The following is a 21,158-nucleotide window of genomic DNA, read 5'->3' on the forward strand; positions in this document are numbered from 1 at the left end:
CTAAACATCTTACCTGAAATCACTCATTACATACACAAAAAATAACCAAATTCTATTTACCAATTACCATAGAGTTTCCTTAATGTTCTTATCTTCTCTACAACAATCTTATCCTAAAATCCTTACAATGACAGATTCATTATCAGTTTTTACAGTTTCTTGTTAATGCCAGGTTGACTTTAATGTACAATTAGAAACTTAAGCATGTGCTGAGGTGTAATGAAAATGTCAGCACTTTGTTATACAAAGAAAAGCAATATTATGTTTTTTTTCGTGGATCTGTGAGTGTGTTTGTCCTCAGCAGGTTCTGGTTTATTGCCAGTTATCTTCTACTTGTACAATACATTTGACAATCTGGTTTCAGTACTTTGTCATTGCATTGAGAGAACAAAGTAGTCCTCCCAGGTGGAGAACCTAAAATCATGTCTGGTCATACAAGCAAATGAAATTGTACCCCCCTCTTTAGAGCTGGTTTTAAAATCTCAGAATTTCTTCAAGATGTTATGGGGGTTTACAGTATGTTGCAAATGAATCCCTCTAATTTATGCATATGTTTGTGATCACAGATAAAAACCACCTCCAAAGCTCCTTTAAATACTTTAGTTTAAATGAATTAAAATTCTGTTTGCTCATTTGTTGTCCTGTTAACTTTATTTGAAAATGTCACCAAGAGTGAAAGATGAACAGAAAATTGTACCAATCAGACACACATATATGAATATATGTTTTTAACAGAGGTGTAAAGGGTACTGATATATCCTACTCAAGTAGAAGTACTGTTACTTGATTGAAAGTGTACTGAAGTACAACTAAGTCGTACATAAAAAAAAAAAACTCAAGTACAAGTAAAAAGTAGATCAATGAAATAGTACTTTAACTCACCACGTTTATTTTGGGTAATAAATCTAACCACGGTTCCCTTTCATACCGTAAACATCTCATGTATAAACTTAAAAAGGAAGAGATGAAATCTAGCACAATTGGAACTTGTTTTATTGTCCACAAAAGCATGTTTTTTAAATAAAATAACACCAGTGAATTCAATTAAAGATAAAAAACAACTCTCAGGCTCTAAGTATAGCCACATTTATGAAACTCTAAAACAGTACCCAATGTGCCATGTGGGTAACAACATAATAGGTAGAAACCCCGACCTGAACTGAAGAGAAAATTACCATTCAATGTTGTTTTGGCGCTTTACGTTACATTTAATCAGCTTGGTCGGTTATTATGTGATGCATTTGATTATTGTCTAGTCATTTCATTTTTTTGTAGTTTCACAATGTACGTTGATCATTTTAAAACAAAAAAATATATTAATTTACTCGGTTACGGTTTGGTGTAGAGATTTAAACAAATTACTTTTTTAAAACGTATACTGTACGTACCAGTAACATTACTGATTCAGAAATATACTCAAAAAGTACAAGTGCCCATAAAAGCAACTCAATTACAGTAACGTAAGTGTTTGTAATCTATTACTTTAACCTCTGTTTTTTAAGAGTTCAGGGTGAGAAAACTATTCATACAAATTAATTTTGTTTCTTCTTCAAATTCCTAAAAAAAAAAATGTAAATCTCCAAATCAAGCAGACATGCAGTCATTTGTTATACAATCTAGTGGAAGTGGCAACAAGTGTAATCTGCTTCCCTGGCTCTGCAAACAAAGGCAGCTCAAAGATTGGAAGTGACTGACCCTAACACGGAAGGCTGTTTACTTTATACACATAATGATGGCAGCATACGTGACTGAGGTCACTGGGCAACAGAGCTACAAGTTACCTTCTTTATTCACCGCTTTAAACTACCTCTTAACCTTCTTCACATTTACTCCACTACAACCTATTGTCTCTGTAGACCGCATTGGGAGCCGGGGAGAGATTTATGTGCGACTAATAAACCTTAAGGTCCATTATAGTCTCTTTAAAAATATCCTTCACCCTTGAGAGATAATGGAGAATTTACATCACAGCCACAGACCATCCCAGTAATCCCAGAGAAACAACGCAGACATCCATCATGTGTGGTTCGATTGTTTGGGGTTTTTTTATTGTCCATTCCTTCATGTTGCTGCTCAAGTTGTTTTATGTCATTACATGTTTTTGTCATGACAAACTCACTTATGAATTCTTCAGAGCTAGAAACACCAAATCGATTCATCAGCTATAGCAGGGGAGTCAAACTATTTTTAGTTCAGGGGCCAAATACGGAGCAGTTTGATCTTAAAAAATGAGTAATTTCAGCATTATTGCACTTCTACATATATATTAAATGCAAAATATGTAAGAAACCAATAATAATAATTCCCTGTTCCCTCCCCCCACCTAGATGTAACACTGCCCATTGTCCTACCCTGACTCCATGTTCCCTGTTCCCTTCCCCCTCACCTAGGCGTAACACTGCCCTCTCTTTTTATATCCTCCCTGTAATAAAGTGTTTCTTACCCTTCCTTAGGGAGGGCTGGTGATGGTCACAATTATGCAATAAAGTAAATTCATTTATTTAGTTGCAATAACAAAACATGCATTGTTGTCTTTAAAAGATGCACTTCTTGTAGTGTTGACCTTTGACAGCATGATAAAAAAGAAACCAATAATATCAAAGAAATAAGTGATAGATACTAGTCCCAACAGGGACTAGTATCTAATTTTTACTAATTTTTACTGTAATTTTTACTTTCTCCTGCAAGCCGAATTGGATGCTCCAAAGGGCCAGATTTGGCCCACAGGCCATGAGTTTGACACTTGTGAGCTATCATCTGTGAACTTCTCCGATCAGTGTCCTGTTGGTCGGACTGTTCTCTCGCTCCTGTTTGTCACAGGCAGGTGTGGCACCTGATGGAGGTTCTCTGCCTCTAGGATGGAGGCTCCTCTGACTCATACTCTCAACACCGTTGCCACGGCTACCATTTATTATTATTGCTTCATAACTTTCAGCTTCATCTTCAGGCTACAGCACGTGGCCGATGGACGACCGCTCAAACGTGCATGCACAACACACACACGATGGACACGGAGAAGGAGGGGATGTTTAATGTAGGTGCATGACAGGAGCTTTGTTGGATGTTCTTGAATTGCAAGGTTTGGACATCTATAGGACTTTATGTTGGACACTAGTGACTCCTTGTGGTCATACTTGGGAAATCAATGTTTGTGTTGTGTGTATTCTGTCCAGAGGTGTAAAGAATACTGATATTTTTGGTAATAAATCTTGCCATGGTTCCCTTGCATACAGTAAACATCTCATTTACTAATCTCATGTATAAACTTAAAAAGGAAGAGATGAGAGCTTACACAATTGGAACTTAATGTATTTTCCACAAAGGCATCTGTGTCAAATAAAAAGTTTGTCAAAATGTACAATTATTTAATTTCAATAACACAAATGATTCCATTCAAAATCAAAAAATTCTCAAGCTCTAATAGCTACATTTATGAACTCTGAAACAGTGCCAAATGTGTCATGTGGGTAACAACATAATAGGTAGAAACACCAACCTGACCCAAAAAAGTGCCTGGCCATTGATCAGAAATGACACGACTAAAAACATATTGATTATGTTCAATGTTCTCAATTTAGAAGCTATTTTCCCACCCTAGAAAAGGCTTCCTCCTTATGTTAAAAAAAAAAATATATATATATATATTTTTTTTTATTTTATTTTTTTACATAAGGAGGAAGCCTTTATATATATAGCCTTTATATATATATATATGCATGTGGACCTTTACGTTTATATAGTTAACTTAAAAAACTGTATTGGTGTAAACTGCTTTTTGTAATAGTTTACACTAAAATATTTAATGTGGTGTACAGCCCTGGCCCCCTCGTACCATCTCAATTTCATCTGAGCTTAACATTAACAATGTTGGGGGGTTACATGCAAATGTCGCACTCATTATCTTCTGTACTATTGTGTTACTATACTAGAACCATACTAGTTGTTTTATTTACAGCACAAAATAACAAATTAAAAAACTGCAGACATCTCATTTTATTAACTAGTGGTCACATTTAAAATTTGAGCTACAAACATTAGCAACACTTTACTTGAAGTTTTATACATAAGAGTGACATTACACAGTCATTTTTATGACATGACACCTGTCATTATCATGAATAAGGTGTCATAAAGGCCGTCATTAAAGCTGATATCTGGAGTTTCTCATAAAAAGGTCTCGATGTCCCGCCCTAAACAGCTCCACTTCCTCCCACTGCTTCTGCAATCTACCAGAAGCCACGCCTCTAATTTTCTGCACGTGCAGCGTGGAACATAACAAGGTCGCATCGAGTTGCATTAATATAGGTCTATAGGTCAGGTAAGAGCCAAAATCATATTTACCTGTTTTCTGTTGTGACGCGCGGCCTTGTTTCCGTGCACAGTTCCGCATTCACTTTGATTGACAATCTCAAAAACAGGAAGTCAAAGCCTATTGGCTGGGCACAGTCGGGGATCGTTTCCATTTGTATAGTGGTCTATAGGACGAAGGAGGGACTTATATACATTAATGTATATGAATGACCGTAGTCAAAGACTAGTTAGGTGTTTTTTTGCATTTCAAAACAATCATACATAAACATAGGTTTCTCAGAAACTCCAGATATCAGCTTTAAGTGTCGTCCGTTACTCTAAGAGTGGGCTTCTTCCATGGCCTGTGTTGAATTTTTGAACATGCTCTGGTTGATGAGTAACAAGTTCTGAGCAGAAAATAAGGAGCAACTCGATATGGAAACTGAACTTGCTCTATCCACTGCTAAGTTGACAATATTACAAGCCTTTTATCAAAAAAAGTTGTTCTTAAGCCCTCGAAAATGGCACGAATCCCTTCCTGGAAATGGGAAAAATGAAAAAGACAATCTTGGACCTGATAGCAAAATAATTGAAACCTGATGCATGGACATAAACTCAACAAAATCACAAAAGGAATCTCATCAATAGGAAAACAATACAGGACACAATGAATTACTCACTGTGAGGATGAAGAAACAAAATGCATGCTATGAACAAATCAGTCCTAACCCACCTAGTGGTAATCTGCTTACCATCATGAACAAAATGAAATAACAGCCTTTCTAGTACAACAACAGAGGACACTGTCTCTTCCCTAAGAGACTCAAATACGGATCTTCTATTAACAAGGTGTTGAGTGAAAAGCAGGTAATATGGATTGCTTGTCGGACAATCACAGGTCATTCTTTTGGCTCCAAACATGGATTTGCAGCAGCAAAAGACATCTTACAATTTACGGGATAAACAAGGACAAATTAGTTGCAGCATATATTGAAAGTACTTTAGCACAGCAAATGGTAAAATCTACGGATGTAAAAGCCCTAATTTTTTCCATAGCTGTTGTATTGTAATTGGAGAGCTGCAGTACATTTGCTTTTCATAACTACTAGTTTAGAGAGCTAGGAGAACAATCGATGACCAAAGCACATGAGCCAATGGAAAGAACTGGGCACAGAGCAAGGTTCATTGATTTCATTACATTCATTGAACGTCGTGTCAGGATTCATTCTGATCCTTGGTGATATTCAAGAATCACGTGTCAATTACCAACGCAAGAAAGGCTCTCAAGTTTTAAGTTGCAGTTGAAAATTGGAAACAGGAAGAGTGTATGAAGAGGGTTGTCTTTTCTGCTCTCGTCCTCATCCACTGGAAAAATGTAAACAGTTTAAAGAGAAAAAGCACAAAGGAAAGAAATCTTGTTTGGATGGAAAAGAGTTCGTATTTATTTTTTACGCGTTGGTCGCATGAGCTGAGATTGTGAGAATCCTCAAACTAAGGTTGTGAACAATAAACCAATGCGACCGGATATCTGGTTCAACAAGTGAGAGATACGACTGCATCGGTAGCAGCCTCCTCAATCGATAGGAATTAACCATGAATTCCAAAATGAATCGGTTGTAGAGTCATGGATCGGGTATCGCGGGTGTGCACTGTAGCTGTTCACACTCAACATTCTTGAAGCCAAAATACAGCGCTTAGGTGCGCTGCCATCTTGCAAATTTGACGTCATTTGGAGCCAGTCTGTGCAGTAGAATCCAGCGCGAGGAGCCCTGGTAACACGCCCCCGCCCGTTTAGCGTACTGCCCTGACGAGTTATGCAGCCCAGCTACGCCACAAACTTAAGTATCTTTCCCACTGGAAATTCTACCAACGTCATGTTAAGATGATCAGATCATAGAGGTTCGTACTAGTACTAGTAGCTCAAAAAAGACAAACAACTGAACAGAAAAGTTTAATGGAGTCTCTTTCCTTCACGACGTAACTGCTTATGCTGTTCACAAAAAGAGCTATTCAAGACCCACGGCTGTCAATCTTCGTCACATATGACGTCAAATCCCGTTTTTCAACCTCAAATAACTTGTTTAAAAACAAACTTCACAGAAAAATTAGCACTTGAACACAATGTAGGGTGATAATAACTAATGATCACAGCAGAGTTTAGGTTTGGAAAACAAATATGTATTTTAAGCATTGTTAAGATAAGAATGTGGTTGCTGCTTTGTCCTTCCACTCTAGCTCCCCAGGCCTGAGGCCACATTTTGGCTTTCCACATCATGGCATAGACCAGAGATGGGCAACTTTGATAACCGTGGGGGCCACAAAGACGTGATTGCCTGATCCGAGGGCCACAATATCAGAATATCATCTCGGAAACTTCCGGGTCCCGGCTGTCTGGTCTAAACAGCAAACAGTCAAACAAACATGAAAATAAACGTTTTGAAATATAATACAAATAAGAACAGTCAAAAAGTATTTTAACTCAAAAGAGAAGTCCACAAGAGCCCGAAACTTGTGAAGGAGCCTTAAAACTATCTTCCTCTCTCTCACTCGTTAGCCTATGTGCAGGTCTGGTGCTACTCCAGGTCTTCAGTGAGCAATTGGCTCTGGCCGCACACGTGACTCTAGCTCGCCACTGCGATTGGCTCTAGCACGCACTGGAGTGGCGCTGTGCAGTGAAATATGGTGTGATGGTGTGCTAGCGCCCCCTCACGCTGAGGTCAAAAGGTTTCAATTCTGGGTGAACATGAATGTGCCGCCTGGACAAAATTAAATAAAAATAATATTTTGAAATGACCAAATTACTCCAAAATAACGGATGCACACACTCGTGATATTTGGAAGCCGTTCAAGTTTCAGGTTTGCCGGGGAAATATTTGCTCCGCAAACACACACACACACACACACACACACACACACACAGAACTTTCTTGCTTTTATAGGTAGATAGGTATATACTCATTAGTTTCTAAACTGGATCACAGTGTAACAGAAGACTGGGTCTGTCAAGGCAGAAGACATGAACAGATTATCAACGTGGCATATGGCATGACACATATTTAATGCCCAGGAGACAGTCGGTTATTTCTTACCCACAGTGAAACCATTGCGCAGATTTCATTATCAGAGAGTCGTAGTGAGATTGTCAGCAGTGGCAGAGGAAGAGGAGGGGGAGTGGAGTGAAGGAGAGACGCGAGATAGACATTCATGCACTTATAAGCACACACCTACTCTCACAAGACACCCACACATGCTTTCTCAAATACGCTGCATGCATATCGACTCGCCAGTCACTTGGATGTAACGGACCCGTGGTGCTAGGATGCCTTCCAATGGCGGCTGGCTGCTGGCTCTGTCAGTTGCTGCACTGACAGGTGAGAAGCAAAGTTCCAACTAATGCTTTGTGACTGGACTGATTGTTTGTGCCGGTTATAGGCAATGTGAAAGCATGTAAAACAGGAAATTAGGTCATTTGAACAGCTGTGGCTTTACTTTGATTTTATGGTTAAACACTGCATTAGGATGTTTTTGTGCTCGTTTGGAGCTTCTATTAAATACCATTACTGTACTTTACTTTTTAGTGCAGTAGTCAATACTAGCACAGTGCTCATTGGAAGTATGTATTTATATAGTGGGGGCTTAAGTAGAGTTGTCAATTATGGCCAAATGAGTATGTGTTTGAAGGTTGGATTTACAAAGAGTTGTACATACTCTTTACTCTGTAGTGTTATAAAGGGGTATATTTGCGGGTGCAAAATAAAATAGCATGTGCGATTTCCCTGGTTTAATTCTATGTGACATGCACATGATAAATGTGTTTGTTTTTTTTACTCATTTATATATTTTTTTCATTTGATGTATTTATCTGTAATGTATATTTTTTGTCATTATTATGTGTATTTTTGTATCTTTCTGTTGTCTTTTTGTGCATTTTTTTGTATAAATATTGTTTTTGTTGGCATTGTAGTGTGATTCTGGAGTCATTTTGTGTATTTTTATATCTTTTTTAGTGTAGTTTTGTACATTTCTGTTGTCATTTTGCATACTTTTTGTATAAATATTTAGTTTTTTGTTTTATTTTACTCATTTAGTATATTTTTATTATGGATACCTGATGTGTGGTGGGGAGATATTTGCTCCACAAACATGCACGCATGCACACACGCAGACCTTTCTTGCATTATAGTATAGATAATTGTACAAACTGATTTCACCACTTTTTCTAATTCATTTGTTTTCATTTAGAATACTATTGCAGTGCATTTAATAGGTTTTTTTAAGCTCTGAAAAGACCTTGGCTTTATGTCTCTTCTGGAAGATGTTTGACTTACAGTGTTTTTCATTTCAGTCAACACAATTGGCGCTGCCACATCAGAGAGAACTGAGAGGAACTGCTCTGTGACTCCACCGGTGAGATCAGCACAATCACATCATTCCATTAGACAAATGAGGTTAAACTTAAACTAATCGTAGAGAATTCCTCCATCGGTTTTCTGTTTGTTATGCAACACGTTTCTGCTCATTCTCGTTGGTTAATGATTACAGAGGGAGATACAAAATAGATGAGTCAGCTGCTCACTGGGTTTTATTAAACTGACCCTGTGGGCCATGTGTACGTGTGTGTCCGTGTGTTGCAGTATCTTCCCAGCACGGCTGTGAACACCACAATCAGGCTGCAGGAGCTGCGAGAGCACATGCTTCCCATGAATATATCTGCTTACATTATCCCTGGAACAGATGCTCACCTGGTATATCTCCCACCCATCACTGCCGCTGCGTGCAGGCACAATGTGACAGTGTGTGTTTCCCTCTCAGAGCGAGTACATTGCACCACGTGATGCAAGGGTGGCCTTCATGACTGGTTTTACAGGCTCTGCAGGTGCTTTGATTTCCTCCATTTTCCTCCTCCATCACTTGGTTTATACAGTGGAAAAGCAATGTTTTATTCATAATTTCAGTACTTAACAATGTAAAATGATATGCAATACATAGGGTTGGAAGGGACAGAATATTTATGGTAAACTTGAACGGGAACTTAAGGTCTGGAATTTTGGGAGTATTCAAAAAATGAATGATGTTTGTTGGCGTTAACTAAAAATTGAAAGTACTTTTTTGTAACTCATGCTGATATTTTAGATTTTGCTGAAATATATTTTCTAAACCAGTATATATATATATATATGTTTTAAAAAAGATCATATATGTGTGTGTCCAGGTGATTTCAATCAACAACTCCCATGAAAAATGTATTTTTTTGGAATATACCTAATGTTTCCTTGCTTAAGTTCCTGTTGAAATTTAACAGAAATATTCTTCCGCCCATTGGCAAAACGTGAAGTACACCCTCACACTGAAGTCGAAAATATGAACTCCAGACTCAAACAGCAATAATAGCAAATCATCACAAACAATAACCCAGTGTTATCATCCCTGTTCCCTGTGGCTCACAGATAAAACTCTTAAGTAATTCTCATTACTTTGTACTTTGTGCACTATAGGCAATAAACAGTCTTAATATTGTGAATTATGTATTCAATATTTTTTTTATGTGTGTTTTTATTAATTTTTAAGGGGGGATCTCTGGGTCAATTGCCTATTTCTCTGTTTGAAACTAATGATGTGTGGAAAATAATTATATTAACTACTCGGTTATATTGTTTGTCCATTGACATGACTAATGGCTGTTGTTTACAGCCTTTATGTCAGTTTAAAAGCTTTATGTTGATGTAAAACTGTCACCCTTAATATTGATGTTGTGCTGTCTCCCCTCTCAGGCAGTGTTGTTGTCACGCAGACCAAAGCATCTCTATGGACAGACAGCCGATACTGGGTTCAAGCAGAGCGACAGATGGATTGCAATTGGGACCTGGAGACTGACTGTAGGAATTTACTGTCACTTTACTTACAATTAGAGGTCATTAAAATAAAAATGAAATAAATAAATAAAATAGGCCAACTGTGGATGTGTAATTGTAGCACAAAGTTTAAAATCTCAGAGCTTTGATTTTTGATTTTTCGTTCTAATGATTATTACCAATAACTGATGTGCTGCAGATAATGTAAATTAGCCGCGTTAAGACTATATATAAGAAACAATTTCCAACAGATTTTACGAAAGTGTGTGTGCTGCAATCTCCTAAAATGTTAAATATTATACCACCCTAACTCTTTAGATAAATATACTGTAGATATACTATTTTATTTTGAACAAATTGCAAATGTAATAACACAAGAAACAATATTGCAATATACAACAGATTTGATGCAGATGGCTTCTCTCCAGATAAAAAATAAAAACAAAACAAAACAAATAAAATAAAATATTTATTTTACTGCGTACACATAGTTTTTGTGTTCGAAAGGGAGTGGGTGGAAGTATACACTTATGATTAAAGGTGTGTAAATTGTTTTAACCTTTGTTTTCTTTAACCTTTTGATAATTTTCATGTTTCCTCCTACAAAGATAGTATACTTGTTACTTTGCATCCCAACTTTGCATTAAAAGTATTGCAACATTATCATTAATAATAATGCTAAAAACAATAATCATCTGTGTCCAGTTTCCATTGGCAGTGTTGCAGAGTGGCTCATTGCTGAGGTTCCACCAGGCGGTGAGATCGGCTTTGATCCTTTCCTTTTCTCCCTCAGTGAGTCTCCTCTACCTCTTTAAGTCCAGGCAAAATCAAATAAAATATAAGATGAAAAGTATTAATGAGCCAACAGATGATGTGATACAGTTCTTTGTGTGCAATCATCGACCATTTCCTCCATTAGAAACGCATAACGATTACAGCCTGAACCTGGAGTTCAGCAACCGCAGCCTGAGGTCCATCCCTATAAACCTGGTGGACCGTGTGTGGAAGGACAGGCCGTCCATCCGTCCAGACAGCCTGACACGCCTGCCCGACCGAGTCATACGTGAGTTTTCTCCGTGTGCACACAAACTACAGTCTCTTTGGAGCCAAATCATCTGATAAATACCTGCAAACAGGACAGTGAGCAATCACTGAACATCAACTCACGGCCATAAAACATTTCATTTAAGGTTTTTACAGCTGACTGACAAATCACACACTCGTGAATGGAGACTGAAAGCCTCTGAATGACGAAGACGGCTATCTGGATGCTCATGGGCTTCATCAGTCTTTATGGGGAAGCAGGAAAGTCAAATAGAGTCAATAGATAAACTCATAATAAAACTAATCAAGCATGCATGCATGCTTCAGTAGCTCTGTTCCAAATCACAAACCTATGCCTAAGATCCACTTCCACTGGGTTGTGGGTGAAGTAGTTTTTCCATATTGGGTCTGCAGGGATGCAGCATGTGTGACAACTTCAGCAACTAGGAAGGTGTTGAAAAAGATAAATAGTGACAAAATTTTGTTTGGATAAATGATTGACTGAATAACACTGCTGTTGCTTGTGTGTTCGCTTGCTAAGCTAATGATAGCTCACCGGCGAGGTGCAACTCCTGTGCAACTTCTTACCAGTTGAAGTCTTTCTTCACTTTTGAAGTCTTTCTTCTTTAATCTCTTGAAGAAACATCAAGTCCTACATAAAACTTTTCCGTCTTTGTTTCAAAATAGCACCTATGATGGCATGTATCCAAGTGGACGTAGTGATATTGACATAATTCCGATGTATTCCTATTGTTTTTTTGCCGGCATGCATCATAGAGTCTGAGAGAAACAGACTCACTCTGCGATAATCTCTCAAAATATCTGGCACTGCTGGATATGTATAGTCGCTTAATCTTTCGTCGCAGTTTGAGATGTATGTATGACCACCGATTTTCAGCTTACGACAACCGATTTTTCGTCTGAAATGGACGAAATCAAGACACATTTTTCCTTTTTCAAAGTTGAAAAAACAGGTAATAGTCCTGCAGCTCCACATCAGGTGAGAGAGCTCTGCGAGCACCAGGGGCTGTTTGAAGATGAAGATATTTTAGGAAGCAGTCAGCAGATGCTGCATTAACAGCAAGCTGTTCAGAGTGCTGACAGGAAAAGGAAAAATCAAGTCGTCCATTACAAGAAGGAACCCACTAACAGCAATAATGATCAACACTCATCCTGAAGCATCTCTTTGTGTTTTTTTCTTTTTTTTAATACCACAAGTTCATCACAGTGGATGATGAATGATGTTTGTTTGTTTAAGACTTTCTGTGAAATATTTGTGTTTTTCAGAAAGGTCGTGGCAGATAAAAGTGGACGATATACGAACTCAGATGAAGGAGGATTTATACGAGCCCACAGCTCTTCTGTTGTCAGCGCTGGATGAAAGTGCCTGTATGCGACTTCATTTATACTTCAAGTGCATGTGTTTTATATAGAGAGGGAACTAATTATCTTAGCAATAGGGGCAAGATGTAAATGTGAATTAGGATGTGAATATGGATGGATGGATGGATGGATGGATGGATGGATGATGGGTTATTAAATAAGCCACAGGCAGGATAAAAACCAAGTAACCATTTTACCTGGTTGGAGTAAGCAGTCGTTTTTCCAGCATCCTACACATGAACATCAAGTATCGCTTCACATTAGGTGAAGCAATAAAGACCAACAGCGCCTCTGGACTACAGATGAGAAAGACTGTGCACGCTGCAGCTCAAAGTCACACACACACTGGTGTCTTTCAGGGCTGTTCAACATGCGAGGCAACGACATCCCATACAACCCCTTTTTCTACTCCTACACACTACTCACCATGGATGAGATCTGGTAAACACGTGTTTCAGCAAATCATTTTAATAGTCACATCTTCTGCATTCTGTGTGAAAAGACTGTGATTGTGCTGTCCAATCAGGCTCTTTGTTCACATGAATCGAGTGACTGATGATCTGAAAGAGTACCTGAACGCCTCATGTGACGGGGCCCTCTGTGTGCAGCTGAAGAGCTATGACAGTGTCCTCGACCACGTGAAGCAGTATGTGGCTACTCCTGGGGTCAAAGTGTGGATTGGCACAGAGTACACAAACTACGCTCTTTATGAGATCATTACACCACAGGTATGCTATGTTTTAACCTTTTGGAGCATTTGGGTTCAGGGTAGGGCTGGGCATAATATCGAAATTCAAAATAAATATATCAAGATTTCTATTTTGGCAATAAAGAAAATTACAATACCGCCTATAACAATACATTTTCATTTTATAGCTTATTTTGTATTAAAATACTGCACAGTTTTATGGATCACTGAGTCCTAACCCAGACTTTTCCCTAAACATGCCACACTACAAAACTCACTCACATGTACTGTATCTTAGAGGAGAAAAAGAATAAAGTCTCTGAGTTATAAATATTGAGATTTATATCATATATTGCCATTGTGAAGGCCAATTTGGTTAATTATATTTACTCATATGTTTACTCATATATTTGCTCATAGACCTTATTCAACTTAATGCCTTGTAATTTTCCATTTCTGCTGTCTCATGCTCTTGGAGGTCACACACACACACACACACACACGCACACACACACACACACACAGACCCAACACACGCACACATGCCTACGCTCATCTGCGCACCTGGCTATCGCTCCGATACCAATGGCGCCATCTCCAAGTTTCTTATCTGTCGGGGGTAGGAGGGTTTAACTGTGTAGAAATGTGTGTGTGAAGGACTTTTTTAGGCAATCTTGCTTTTTCCTCTGGCCAGAGCTTTTTGACCATCCTGCGTTGTGGTACCTGGCTGCCTTTCCTCCCAACAGGATGGGACACTTCTTCTTTTGTACTCTTTTTCATTTAGTTTTATAATAAATCTTTATATATATATATATAAAATCATCATGCTTTGACTGGACTCCATCATGCAACCAGGGCTTCCGATCATGTCTCCAAATGAGGTGAACCGCAAATTTAACACCATCTTGACAAAAAATATCAAGGTGTCAAATACAGAGCAGTTTGATCTCAAAGAGTCGCAGATTATAGGCGAGAAAACAAGTTATTTTTACATTGTTGTGCCCTAGTTTGTACTTCCATGTTTAAATGATATGTAAAGCATGAAAGGCACTGACAATTTTCGCATCTGTCATGTATTGACATGACAGATGCGAAAATTGCAGGATCTTCATTTCAGATTAAAACAACAGTCATCATATGATAAAGGCACTGAGAAAACTGTAAGCCCTGCAAATATTGTGGCGTTTTATTGAATTTGTGTATTCTGAGGCACTGATACCTCTCCAACTTTGATACATTGAGTGACAAAAAAAACCTGCATGTACAGATCTCTACACCAATAGCATCATTTTTAAAGTTGTGAAGTCAAAAGACAAGCTGCAAGTCCTCTGTGGTTTTACTTGCAAATGTGTAAAGAGTTTAATTCAGACACACAACATATGTAAAGTTTTGCTCAACAAACCCAAATATCCCAAGCAATAAAAACAACTAATTTGCACCAGATTTGACCATGATTTGGATCAAAACTCAAAGTTTTGATCTAACTTTTTTTGTAGTACATTAAAATGTAGGAGATGCTGATATTACATAGGCTTATCTTTTAGGCTTTTTAAAGACTCACTCTATCTACTGGTAGGGCAGTGAAGTGAATATGCTTCCATTTGCATTGTGATTAAAACTCTAGAGGTAAAAGACTCTTTTTTATATTAATAATTGATTTACTTTTTTTTAACTTTTGTTATGAAGGACAAACTGATGACGAGCACCTACTCTCCTGTGCTGATGGCTAAAGCTGTGAAAGACGAGACAGAGCAGCGAATTCTGAGGGATGCTCACGTAAGTTCTCCACACCCGCAAACATGAGCACCAGATGAAGTCTGACCTTTTCATATGCATCAATACTTGCTCGTAGTGTGAGGATTGATTCAGACTGGGAGGGCTTCTCTGTGCAGATCAGAGATGCCGTAGCCGTCGTCCAGCTGCTGATGTGGTTGGAAAAGGTCGTGCCAAATGGAAAAGAGACAGAGCTCTCTGCAGCAGAATATGTCAACCATGCTCGAAGGTGAGCGTCAACGTGTTTTTATGAAATATGGATCTAATCGCTTTGTTTGAAGCTCAAGGCAAATGTTGAAAACTTTCCAGCAAACAGAAGGACAACCGAGGCCCAAGCTTCGAGACCATCTCTGCAAGTGGACCCAATGCTGCTCTGGCACATTACAGGTGAGAACCTCTTAGACTTTGCTTCATTTCTTGTTTCAAGTATGTATTTTACTGAAGCAGATTAAGGCTAATTTTGATGGAGAAAATAATTTTGGGCAAATCAAGAATTAATTAAAATTGTTGAGACTGAAGTCGAAATGTAAGTTGAAATTTCGAGAATAAAGTTGAAATATAACGTCAAGATTAAAGTTGAAGGTCTGCCAATGAAGTCAAACCGACGAAAGCTGACGAGGGCCAATTCACCGTATAACAACAAACAGCAGATTGTGGCAGTCTATCGATGAAAGCATTAAACCATCCTTCAAAGTTGGGTATAATAACAAAGATTCTTCCTCTTTTAGCTCATAAACACAACATTGTAATCTCTTTAAGGACTTTGAAGAGATCTTGCCAAAAACTTAATGTGTTTGGAAAATGTCAAGCATTCAGTCCCTTCTGTGGCTATTGAGGAGCTACGGAAACAGATTACGTTCAGTTTTGATGGAAACTGTTGTCGTATTTGGCGAATTAGCCCTAATCTACTCCATAGATTTGACTTTAGCAAATCTTTGACTTTCATCACAATATTGTACTTTGAGTTTATTTTTGAAATTTCAACTTTATTTTTGATTTGCCCAAAATTATTTCCCCCATTAAAATTGGCCCTAATCCACTTCCCAAGTATTTCACTGCTAGTAAAATGTACAAAACAAAACCGTAGTTTAGAGCACTGGTTCCCAAACGGTGCGCCGCGGCACACTGGTGTGCCGTGAGGCAAGTCCGAGTGTGCTGTGGGATTTTGTGACAACCATACATTTATTGAAACACATTTTCTTTGGCATTAGTAAATAATTATGCACATTTACCATTTACAGATATTGTACATGATATGAGTGATAACACATGTCATAAAGGCTGTTTTGCACAGTAAGTGTGCCTTCAGCTTTTTACTTGTCCTTTGGTGTGCCTTGGGCACAAAATGTTGGGGAAGCACTGATTTAGAGCACTGGTTTTAGGACCTCCTGTTTTGTATTTTTATAGCTGGTCCCTGTGTGCGGCTGTCATTTGTATTTCTGTGCTGTAGCCCCACCAACGACACCAGCAGGAAGCTGACTGTTGATGAGATGTACCTGGTGGACTCGGGAGGTCAATATCTGTGAGTAGAACCACAATGATGACATGTCAAGTTTCACTTCATGTTGCATGTGTTTGATAAGCGTAACCATGACTACCTCCTTCGGACTAGAGATGGGACCACTGACATCACTCGGACGGTTCACTGGGGAAATCCTACAGCATTGCAAAAGGTGATTACAGTGGACATTATCTACTAAATCTACTAAATTACTAAATCTGTGCATGTATTTTAAGAGCATTCTTTTTGATAATAATTTTGCATACATGATTATAAATAAGTCATGAATTAGAAGAAGGATAGAAATACTATATATATATGTATATTTTATTTTATTTATTTTTTTAAAATTGGCTGAAAATTAAAATTGGTTTACTTCTGATTCACTTTGTTAAATGAAATGGAATTACTAGTGTATTCATAATTTATTCAACACATTTTTACAGATGCACACTTAATGACACCTTATTGATGATAATGACAGCATAACGTCAGCCTTATGTAAACTTCAAGTAAAGTGTTACCAAAGTGCGTTTTCTAAAGTTTGCATTAATTGTGTGTGATCTTCTTTCTGTGTGTGTGTCACTGTGATAAAAATGACTTCTTAGTTATTACACAAGGTCTTTCATTCTGTGTCTGTTGAGCTTCAATCTACTATTTTACGCTGCTGATTGTAAAATGTAGCTTATTATCAGGCTTTCTGCTTATCTGCCTGATTACAATCATTACATTCATTTTAATCACTGCCCTGTACAGTGTCCTTGGGTGTTTTGAAAGGCGCTTTTAAATAAAATGTATTATTATTATTATTATTATTACATTCAGGTGTGTTGAAGCAAGGTCACATTTAAACATGCAGGGCTCTTCTGGACCTCATATTATTCTAAATAATGAGTTTCTCTCTACTGACATTCTGTATTTGAATAACTGACTATATTTTATTATCAATAGGAGGCCTTTACACGAGTGCTCATGGGAAACATTGAGATTTCTCGAACCATTTTCCCCACAGGAACAAGAGGTTAGTTTTATTCACTATTTCACCAGTAGAGGATGTTCTTTCCCCACTATGAGCATTGGAGTAAAGCTCTATTAATGTGTGTGACTCCAGCTCTTTGTTCTCTACACAGGGGTGAACATGGAGATGCTTGGTCGACGTGCACTGTGGGAGCTTGGCCTAAACTACGGACATGGCACCGGGCATGGCGTGGGAAACTACTTTGGTGTTCATGAGTGTACGAGCCTGCTGTTCTTGACTTTGGTTCAAATTAATTCAATTCAGTTGAACTTTATTTATATAGCGCAAATTACAACAAAGCAATCTCAAAGTGTTTAACAAAAAAAAAAAATCTATAGTAAGAAAGAAAGAATCCAACAAGAGCCACATGAACAAGCATTTAGTGACAGAAAAATCTCTGAAATCTCCAGCGGAACCAGGTTACTGTTCAATATTATATTATATACAGTATATATAACATTATGGTATGAAGTTGCTCTTTTAACCGTCCTGTTATCCTTGGGGTCAATTTGACCCCATTCAATGTTTGACCTGATGGTGGCGCTGCAGGAAAGCTAATATCATCACCACGATCAATAGGGTTCATATTCTTGTGGTCAATGATGTCAGTAATTGTGCGAAGATTTGGATGAAAACTAGTCAAGATAAAATCATTCTAATCTAGAAGTCTAGCCTGTTGGTGGCGCTAGAGAACAGGTCAAGGTTTCATTATCAAGGAATTATTTATGTATTCAACAAATAAACAAAGTGCCTGACACAAAAACCTGGTCAACAATGTTCGGAAATATATTTTCTGGAGGCAAATATCCCTGAGGTCAAATTGACCCCAAAGGTAAAAACTGTAGTAATATTTGAGGATAATAGGAAGGTTAATGCTGATTTACACAAAAATATTTGTGGTTGTCAACAGTGCACAGGATATAGTTTCACATGTGAGCAGATGTTCATTTTCTAAACAAAAAAAGGTTCTTAGAGAGCATTGCTTTACCATAATGCAGACAGTTTTTATTTTGTCAACTACATGTTTATAATTGACAATAATCAGACTATGAGTATTTTATAAAAAAAAACATGTTAGACGAAAACTATGTCAAATTATACTTATATTTTTGTCGACTAATAAAAACAAAACTATGATTTTGTCACATGAGATGAAATTCAATCAGAACTCATGTGATCATGTCATACGCATTGATCACATCAAATCTGTCTGTGTATTACAAACATTAATACCATCCCATAGCAGGTTGATCAATGGTAATTGAATCTTTAAAAAAAAAAAACATACATTTATTATCCTGTATATTTTTGTCGACTATATTTACAACAGATTTAGATAACAGATGACATTTATAATCTTAATGTCTTTTAGCTGACTAAAATAAAACTACACTATAACTGATATAGGAGTGATGACAAAGTTTTGACCGAAACTAAGTTGCAATTTAGTCATAAGACTGAAAATTAAACTGGCTGCAGATAAAATCCCTGCTTCAAACATTGTTTTGTCACTGTATTTCCTCTCAGATTATTTTAAGTGATGTAAAATAATGTGAATTACTCTCCGTCATGTGTGGACAGGGCCGGTGGGATTTCAGAGCAACAACATCCCTTTCAGAGCCGGAATGTTCACATCCATCGGTGAGCTCGACACTTTCTTTTCTTTTTTCTTCTTAAATATTTTTCATTTCAAACAAACAAATTGTTAGACAGTTTATTGTTGAAGGTATGATTAGAAATACACAGATTTAAATGCTGTAAAGCTTTATTTACCCCATATGTGATCAAATTCAAACTTCCTTTAGCCAGTTTTGCTGTGACTTACATAAAAACCAACATGTCCATCTTGTGCTTATAGAGCCTGGCTTTTACAAGGAAAATGATTTTGGGATTCGGATTGAAGACGTTGTTGTGATCGTACCAGTGGATACAAAGGTAAGAACAAACTATCCACACTTGAATCAGGACAACTATTATTTACTGCTTTGAAAAAATCACATGATGCATACATTTTTATTTTTTTTCCTCTCAGTATGGTCATAACTATTTGACCTTTGACACGGTGTCACTGGTTCCCTACGACAGAAAACTGATCGACACCTCCCTCCTCAGCTCAGAACAGGTGAGAAGATCAGATTGTTCTTTACATCTCTATCTGTTAGTCACGACATAAACGTTCGTACATCCAAAAATATAATACTTGTCTATTCTTGTATATTTGTGTTCTATTTGCATGTATTTTTGCACATGTATTTAATTGTGATTATTCAGGATTCATCCTTATTTGATATGTAATACTTGTTCTTGTTCTTATGTTAATATAATCATCTTTTTGGTTTGCCATTTGCTTTTTTTTTTAACTTTTAATTTTTAATCATGCATGTATTATTTGTCAGCGTTTCTTTTCACCTTGTTAAAATAATATTAAATGACTATTTCTGATTTGAATAATTTTAGGTAATGAATATCAATTGAAATGAGCTTTTTTGTTAAATTTACCATAAAATGTCCATCAACTTTCCTCCTACAAATCAAATTCTAGGGTTTAAAAACATGTCTAATAGAATACAGTTTTTGGTGAGGAACATCTTTTATGATTATCTTTTTTTTCAATTTTACCTTTTTTAAAGGTAAAATAATATTAAGTCCAGGGCAGGAAAAATATCCAAAGGATGAACCTGCCTCTGTAATCTTTATATTCTTTCCTGGCCTCGGCTTTTTTCTTCTGGTTTGGAAGATGAGCGAGATCAATAAGATAAGCATTCACTCATTGAAAGCTCAGCCATGATGTTGATACGTGCACTTTGGAAGAACGTTCAAATTTTAAAGTGATTAATAATTTAATATGCTGGGAATGCTTTTTAAACTGGGGTCTAATGCTAATGCTAAAACACCTTCAACACACTGCCAGCTCCATTTACTGTGTCAAGTAGAAACAAAGTGAGTAAATATTAAAGTAAGGAACCATTTTAAAGAAAGAAGAAAAGATGATAAAAAGTTAAATTTATTCTGAAATGCTTGTAAACACAGATGTTTTTATAGGTGAAAAGTTTGGAATCTGTAATAGAATGTTGAAAACACTGTGACTGAATACTGGAGATTAGAGAGGGTTTGATTTCATATTTTCACTGTACATGTATGTACTGTTCATGTGTTTCACTCTTGTTATGTACTGTGATCACCCTCTGCAGCTCCAGTGGCTCAATAGATACTATGAAACCATTAGGAGGCTGCTGGTTCCTGAGCTGGACTCACAGGGACTCCATGAGGAGAAGAAGTGGGTGCTCACCAACACAGAACCCTTCATCCACTCAGGATCTTCTGCCACCACCACCTTTTCGTCCTCACTGACCATCTTCCTCCTTGGCATCACTGTGCTTCATAACGTTATCGAAGCATTCTAATCTGGTCCATTTACAGCAGACGTGCTGGTCTCTCATGTTGAACTGGAAGAATTTTAAGTTAATTTAATGAAATCAAATGTGTGGTTTAATGTATGATGTACTGTGAATTGTTGTTTTTTTTAATGATGTTTGGTGTAATTAAACTCAAACTTTTACTTTGAAACATCTTCATTGTGTGAATGTCTTCTTCTTCTTCTTCTTCTTT

General features: G+C 37.3%; 1 protein-coding gene across 1 annotated transcript; it reads left to right on the forward strand.

The window, feature by feature from the left end:
• Positions 1-7,492: 7,492 nt before the first annotated feature.
• On the forward strand, positions 7,493-21,116 carry xpnpep2 (X-prolyl aminopeptidase (aminopeptidase P) 2, membrane-bound). The gene is made up of 21 exons (XM_028459151.1): positions 7,493-7,661; positions 8,636-8,697; positions 8,925-9,035; positions 9,103-9,166; positions 10,062-10,166; positions 10,848-10,934; positions 11,062-11,205; positions 12,474-12,575; positions 12,929-13,010; positions 13,096-13,297; positions 14,944-15,033; positions 15,150-15,259; positions 15,340-15,417; positions 16,481-16,552; positions 16,643-16,703; positions 17,483-17,552; positions 17,662-17,766; positions 19,131-19,190; positions 19,408-19,484; positions 19,582-19,671; positions 20,741-21,116. The coding sequence occupies exons 1-21, from the start codon at positions 7,610-7,612 to the stop codon at positions 20,951-20,953; spliced, it is 2,037 nt and encodes a 678-aa protein (XP_028314952.1). The 5' UTR covers positions 7,493-7,609; the 3' UTR covers positions 20,954-21,116.
• The last annotated feature ends 42 nt before the right edge of the window (positions 21,117-21,158 follow it).

The sequence above is a fragment of the Gouania willdenowi genome, chromosome 10, assembly GCF_900634775.1.
Source record: "Gouania willdenowi chromosome 10, fGouWil2.1, whole genome shotgun sequence".
Lineage (NCBI taxonomy): Eukaryota > Metazoa > Chordata > Actinopteri > Blenniiformes > Gobiesocidae > Gouania > Gouania willdenowi.